The 7,035-nt window shown below is 37.5% G+C and overlaps 1 protein-coding gene across 1 annotated transcript; it reads left to right on the top strand.

The window, feature by feature from the left end:
* The first annotated feature begins 2,174 nt into the window (after nt 1–2,174).
* LOC126985998 (uncharacterized) lies at nt 2,175–6,610 on the top strand. Its single transcript, XM_050841683.1, has 6 exons — nt 2,175–2,283; nt 3,154–3,341; nt 4,449–4,892; nt 5,034–5,364; nt 5,681–5,815; nt 6,226–6,610. Exons 1-6 carry the CDS (start codon nt 2,189–2,191, stop codon nt 6,608–6,610), a joined length of 1,578 nt encoding a protein of 525 aa, XP_050697640.1. The 5' UTR covers nt 2,175–2,188.
* Nucleotides 6,611–7,035: the final 425 nt, after the last annotated feature.

Raw genomic sequence — 7,035 nt, 5'->3', positions numbered from 1 at the left:
CCGCGAGAGCCCTTACTTTAGCAGACGAAGCCATGTTGATACAGGGCAAGTGCTTTGTTTACGTTGTGGATGTGGATACGGGCAACTGACCTTGGCCGTGTGTAACCTACACCCGGAAAATTTGGATTTGCCGGTTGTCCAAGTGCGATACTGCCTTAAGGGGCGCGTTTGAGCCAAGATTAAGAAATATCCCCTAAAAATCGATTTTCTGTTTTTCGCATTTCTACTTTGGTCTATGTTCATGGATAACTGTTTTAAAATATCTTAGCGGTACGATGCCTATTTCCAATGTAAATTAGTCATTATCTGACAATATCTCAGGCCTGGAGTGGCGCGCGACTGCGCTCTAGAACAAAGGTGTTATGTGTTTATTACGTTATCTATATGATTTTTAGGCAGTTTTTCGATATATGTAGCTGCAAACCACTGACTGACGAAGTTATTGACAAGCTCTCCTCATACTACACAAAGGCTGTCAGAGACAAGCATGAGACTGTTGGCAGCATGAGGTCAGCGATAATGGCCAGCTATTATCACCACACTGCCACCAAAAATGAATAACATCGGCTGTGCCCCAAGAGTCAATCCTCATGTAATCCTCATGTGCCCTCCAACTTCATAGATTCTCTTGAGCGGAAGGAAAAGAGGACAAGCAGAACCAAGAACGAGAAGAGGAAGAAGAAAAAGACAAGAAAACAAGCCAGCAAGGCAGCAGAAAAAACATTATAAGCCTGGAGGCTTCTGAGTAAAAACCTATCTACAATGAGTGGGCTGGTACCCCATGAAACCCACATAATCGAGTGTATAATATCCTTTGATAAGGAGGGGACCAGGTACCATAACTCAGAAATATCTGTAGAATAAAAAATAACGTTGCAGAAATAGCACATCAAACATATTATGGTAACGAAATGTAAAAACGATGATTTCTCGAAATGTAAGTTATTGGCATTTTTGGTTAAAATTCTGATAGCCTATAAAAGACATTTCCAATTGGATAAGTTCATTCAATACGGTAATGGTAAGACTATATTTCCATCAAGACAAAACTCTTCTAAGCGCCATAGAATATTTTTTTTCATATGTTTTACACCGAAACAGCGAAATGTGTTTGGTTACGTAATAAAAAAAATATTATTATATATATGGAAACAAAACATTGCCAACACATATTGGCCAAATGTTAGCACTGAGGTTACTTTACATTGTCCAATGAACAAAAATGCTGAAAACCCATATATAAAAAAGTTATTTAGAACTCAAATTCGGTCAAAAATTCCCCCCCCCCCAAAAAAAAGTTTTTCGTCGATCAGGCTCAAACTTTGCCAGAGATGTTAGATTATAGTCTACTTTATTGTGTAAAATTTACAGCCAGAAATATGCAACTTCATATGCTTTCTAAGACTACGCGCCCCTTAAGGCAGCGAGGCCCCTGACCGGGTGGCATATTCCTGAACCCAAGGTGAATCCATACAAGCCCCGCCCTCCGGTCGCATGGCTCCTCCCACGATCGTGTTGCCAACACCTTGACCAAAAAAAACCTATGCCAGTATGTGCTTATGCCCATTTATAATGCATACATGCATGCATATGTATTTCTATACAACTATGTCTCTGTCATACGATATGCAAGTGTCATTTAATATGTAAAAACACTATATTTATATGCCCGAATGCAAGAGCATCACATGAGAACACTGTTAGCTTTGGCCAGTTTGACTGTAATTCCGTCTCACATAAACGAGATTACCTTTTAGCTGAAATACGCTAATACTGTATTTAAAATAAAGGAAAGCATGCATATGCAAATTTTGTATCATGTTAATTTATGTACGTTTACTTTACACCCTTGGTTCAAGATATATGCCCTTCAAAGGATATTGTAATTTATAACAACATCAGGTTTTAGTAGCCCAATAACTGGCGCCAGACTTCAGACATGGAGCCAGCAGTTGGGCCAGACAACTTTACATCGAAGTCCCATGTGGTGGATGAAGAAGGAGAAGTAATTGTGATCAGCGAAGACCGTGTGGTGGATGATACCTACCGTGTGGATGGCTTTGAGATCCACGATTTTGTGAAACAAAAGGACTGTGTAACATTTAGGACAAATGTTAAAAGTGAAGAGGACTTTGAACGCTGGAAAAATGCATTTTCCTGAAGAATAATGTGCTTCAATTCATTCAAGATGTTCTCTGTAGGAAAAATGAAATTATTTCGCCAACAACTGATGTGTCACCATGGCAAAGAGACCCACGCGGGCATCAAGAAGACCTACACAGGGTAAGTTACTAATTTAATCAGTAAGTCCTACGCTATGCTTTGTTATGTTTTCTAGTGTTCTAGTTAACTCCCTCGAGATTAGTAACATAAAATATATTAGGGAACAGCAAAGGGTCATCAAGGCCCAACAAGGTTGTCCTGTGTCAGTCACAGAGTGACTTCGTCATTACACTAATGTAATACATGCATTAACACTACAAAAATGTACAGTACAGCTCGCTAATGCAATATGAAAAGCCCGTGAACAGGGCTCAGTCCTTCACATAACTTATCTATCCATTTAGACATTTCACATTTAATACTACTCCCTGGTTCCTATCGCTCATCCTCTCACATATCCACTTAACTAATCCACCTCCTATCCCATGTAATCTCAGTTTGTGCACTAATCTCTTATGTGGTACTTTATCAAGAGCTTTGCTAAAATCTAAATGAGTAACATCTATGCTATTACCCTCTAACTGTTTGGTAATATACTCTATGAACAGAAGTAAATTAGTAAGACAAGATCTACCTTATCTAAATCCATGCTAAATTACTCAAATCAATATATACTTATTCAAATTATATCAAATGCTATTCTTAATAATAATCTTCTCTAATATATACCTTACATAGGTACTACACAGGTCAAACAGACAGACCTATTATTACTAGCATGGTCCTTCCTACCTTTTTTTTTTAATTGGTGTAACATTAGCTAACTTCCAGTCCTAAGGTATCTCTGCAAATCTCAGTGATCTATAAAAAATTAACCTAAGTGCCTCAGAAATAATATCTTCACCCTCCTTAAGTACTCTGGCATGTATCTCATATTATTGTGTTCTTCTTGCAAATTACTAATACTTGTTGTCTTTTTTCACTTCACAGTTGCAAGGTGTTCATGGATGCTACCATCCGGTTGGTTCATGCAAGATCTCCTGAAGATATAAGAAGTTTTCCATGCTTCATGAAGATTACTGGACAGCATAACCACCCCTTAGATACAGCTGATGTATTAAATCAGCTGAGAGTTTCTCCATGCACCAGAGAGATGTTTGAAAACTATTTCAGACAAGGTAAATGATAAAATGCATATTGATTTTTTTATACATAAGCAATGGAATTTGAAATTATTTGTTATTCCTGATGCATGTTAATGTTGCTGTAATGAGGTGAACATATATCAACTGTTTTAATTTTACAAATAAGAAGAAATTGCATGAAGAAATTTTACATGCTGTGAAAGTATGCAATTGATTTTGTTATAATTTACATAAGTAAGTGTCAGGTACAATATACACATAATTTTAATGAAGTCTATCTTTTCAGGAATCTTTTACAGAATGGTGCAGTTATTGCATCTTCTCCCCTCTACCCAAGCAAAAAGTATAATTATATGGGTAATATGAGCTATAATCTTAAGCCATATAATATAAGCTCTAGGCATAAGTTTTATGCTATAAGCTTGAATCTTAAGAAGCTCTGATTTTAAGAAATATTAAGTGACCAGTACAGTACTGTTAGGTGACCAGTACCTCCCATGATTATAATATATGTAAGAAAAATGGCGTCCAACAGTACCAGTTGTTAGTATATTCAAGGCTAAACACAGTCCACTGAATACTGAATATTATTTTATATTACTATTTAAGGTAACATATACTGCTCTAAGCAAAAAGTATAATTATATGGGTAATATGAGCTATAATCTTAAGCCATATAAAATAAGCTCCAGGCATAAGTTTAATGCTATAAACTTTAATCTTAAGAAGCTCTGATTTTGAGATATATTAAGTGACCAGTACAGTACTACTGTTAAGTGACCAGTACCTCCCATGATTATAATATATGTAAGAAATATGGCGTCCAACACTACCATTGTTAGTATATTCAAGACTGAACACAGTCCACTGAATACTGAATATTATTTTATATTACCATTTAAGGTCACATATACTGCTCTTTTCAGAATTATTGTTAGACTGTCCATGCATCAGTATGTTGCCATTTCATTATAATATACATATGCAGTATATTACCTACCCTTGCAACGTCTTTGTTGGCTGTTAACGTAAATTTTAAGAGGATATATTGAAGATGTATTGTTTTATGTAATGCAGTGTGTCCCTTTGCTATGAACTGTGTATGTTGAGTTGAACATAACAATAGTATTATGCATACAGGTATGGCACCTGGACAAGCCTACAGGCACCATTTGCTGAAGATGGAACTCGACGAAGACTTGTACAATCAAGCCAAGAAATCAATAAATCCTTCTCCGAAGTCCGTCGAGTATATGTGGAGTACATGGAAGAAAAAGGAACATGGAGGACTGAATACGCCGTCAATGTTTGATGCCATCAAGACATACGCTGAAAAAAATCCGGACCTCATTATAAAGATACACAATGAAGGGAATCAATTTGCAGTTGTTTTGGTCACCCCATTCATGATGAGGGCACACAAGCTGTTGCAAGAAGCTGGAGAAGTTGTATTTGTTGATGCAACAAGTTGTGTTGATCAGGTCAACACAGCAGTGATACCACTTCTCTGTTCAGGACCAGCTGGGGCTGTACCATTGGCTGTCCTGTTCACCTCATCTCAAGATGAAGCAACACTAACAAAAGGTATTTAATGTAGGCCTATACTAGCTTGTTTCTTAATTCTCAATTAAAATGTGTATAAGTGTTTAAGTATTAGAAATCTGTTTTAGGTATTCAAGTGTCAAGGAAAGCAGCTAATATAATTTTGTACTTTATCCTTTGCAGGATTTGGTATGGTAAAGGAGGCGATTGGGGAGGATGGATTTTTTGGTCAAGGAGGTCCACAAAATTTCATGACAGACAACTGCAATGCAGAAAGAAATGCATTGGCAGCCATTTGGCCTAATTCAAAACAATACCTCTGCATTTTTCATGTTCTCCAACAAGTATGGCGCTGGCTTCTTGATTCTAAACATGGAATCAATAAGAATGATAGACAAGAATTGATGAGTGCAGTTAAACTACTTCTTCATGCCGAGTCAATTGACAGATTTGAAGATCAACTGGAGAAAGTTCAGCACCATCCTCTTCTTCAGAAATATCCCAATTTCAAGAGGTAATAATAGAATATATGTTTTAAATGTAAATCCTTCCAACGACACTAATACACCTGCCCTAAGACTTCCCTTTGATTAAGGTCAGCCACACATCCAGCCACATAGGGTGTTCTGCATTCACACCTCACTCTATAATGCATAGCCTGAATAACAAAAGAGTAATTAAAATAAGAAAAGTCTCATGACAATAGCCCTTCTACCAGTATATTTTTTTTTCTACCTGAAACATGGAACACATTGTTGACTTTTTTACCCTTTATCTTGTGAGGTGTCTGTAATTATTCACATAATAGTAATTTTAATTCAAAATTTCAGCTACCTAAACACCTTGGACCAAAGAAGAGAGGAGTGGGCAATTGCCTACAGAGCAGGTGCATTGTTGAGGGGTCACAACACTAATAACTATTGCGAATCAACAATGTGCATCATAAAGGATAATGTCCTTAATAGGTAAGGATTAAACTAAATTGAATTTGCTATTCTGTTACTGTTCTCTGAAAAATTATTTAGTAACTCTTCAAGTAAACAGCATTACTTAACCCATCATCCTTTTACCAGGCTCTCCAATAGAATCTTAAATTTTTATCCTGCAAAATCCATGAAAAATAATGTTCAAGAGCCCCTGAAATCCATACTTCTTCTTCTATTCAGCGTTATTAGCCCGTTTTTATACGGGGCGCTGTTTTTGATGAGTCCTCGACTCTCCAATGCTACTCGCCACTCTTCTGTCCTCTCCTCCATTTCTTGCTCAGTCTCACCAACCAAAACCACATCATCTGCATACATAATGTCCCATGGTACTACTCTTCTAACCCCCTCCGTCCCCTGAAATCCAAACTAATTCTTCTTTTTTTTTTCAGATGTAAGGCATATAACACTGCACAACTTGTAATGTTTATGGCTGAAATCTTCAACTCCTTTATGAAACAACGGATAGTGGATGTAGCACTCAACAGAAGGCATACGAAGAGAATGAATGTCACCAAACTGCCTTTAGAAAGTGTTGTACCCTTGGGGAGTGGGTTGTACCGAGTGGGAAGTGAAACTAATCCAGGACAAATGTATGAGGTGGATCTAAATATTGGTATTTGCACGTGCACAAAAGGAAATACTGGTGCAGTCTGCAAACACCAAGCTGTATGTGCAGACAGTGAAAATCTAACAGTTCCTCAAATGCCTATGCTGAACAGTAATACCTCACCAGTTGGCAGTGTTGGCTCTAGGGCAGAAGGACGCCCCCAGTGAAAATTTCTTCAAGACACTGAAAGAAATTAAAAGTGATGAAGCTAGTAAAAGCAACATTGAAGCTGCAGTGAAGTTTGGAAAGAGTGAGGAAGCCTGTGAATTAAATTTTGAGGTCAAAGGGGATGCTGAAGAAATTTCTCCTAGCTGCAGTATGGAAACAGCATCGGTGTCATCTCAAACTAGCAGTGATCATGGGGGCTCTTCATCTTTAGCTGACAACATTCATGATGAGACCAATATTGCTGTAGCAGAGCTTTTAAAAACATCCAAAAAATTTGGTAATGAGGATTCAGTCTCAGCTCTTAAAATGTTCGTCCAGAGGCTAAGATCTGTTAAAACCTCAAATCAATTTAACAGCTTTCTTCACACTGTGGGTGTTTGTGTGTGCAAAAGTGAGCTGGACGTGGAAGATACCCGTTCAGCCT

Source organism: Eriocheir sinensis, chromosome 61 (assembly GCF_024679095.1).
Source record: "Eriocheir sinensis breed Jianghai 21 chromosome 61, ASM2467909v1, whole genome shotgun sequence".
NCBI lineage: Eukaryota > Metazoa > Arthropoda > Malacostraca > Decapoda > Varunidae > Eriocheir > Eriocheir sinensis.
Note: the sequence above shows the minus strand (reverse complement) of the source record. Positions and strands in the feature narration are given on the sequence as shown.

Coding starts and splice junctions, on each gene's coding strand:
- LOC126985998 (XM_050841683.1), top strand. CDS start 2,189: ATGTTCTCTGTAGGAAAAATGAAATTATTTCGCCAACAACTGATGTGT. Junction 4,893..5,033: donor TGAAGCAACACTAACAAAAG/GTATTTAATGTA, acceptor TATCCTTTGCAG/GATTTGGTATGGTAAAGGAG. Junction 5,365..5,680: donor AAATATCCCAATTTCAAGAG/GTAATAATAGAA, acceptor TCAAAATTTCAG/CTACCTAAACACCTTGGACC.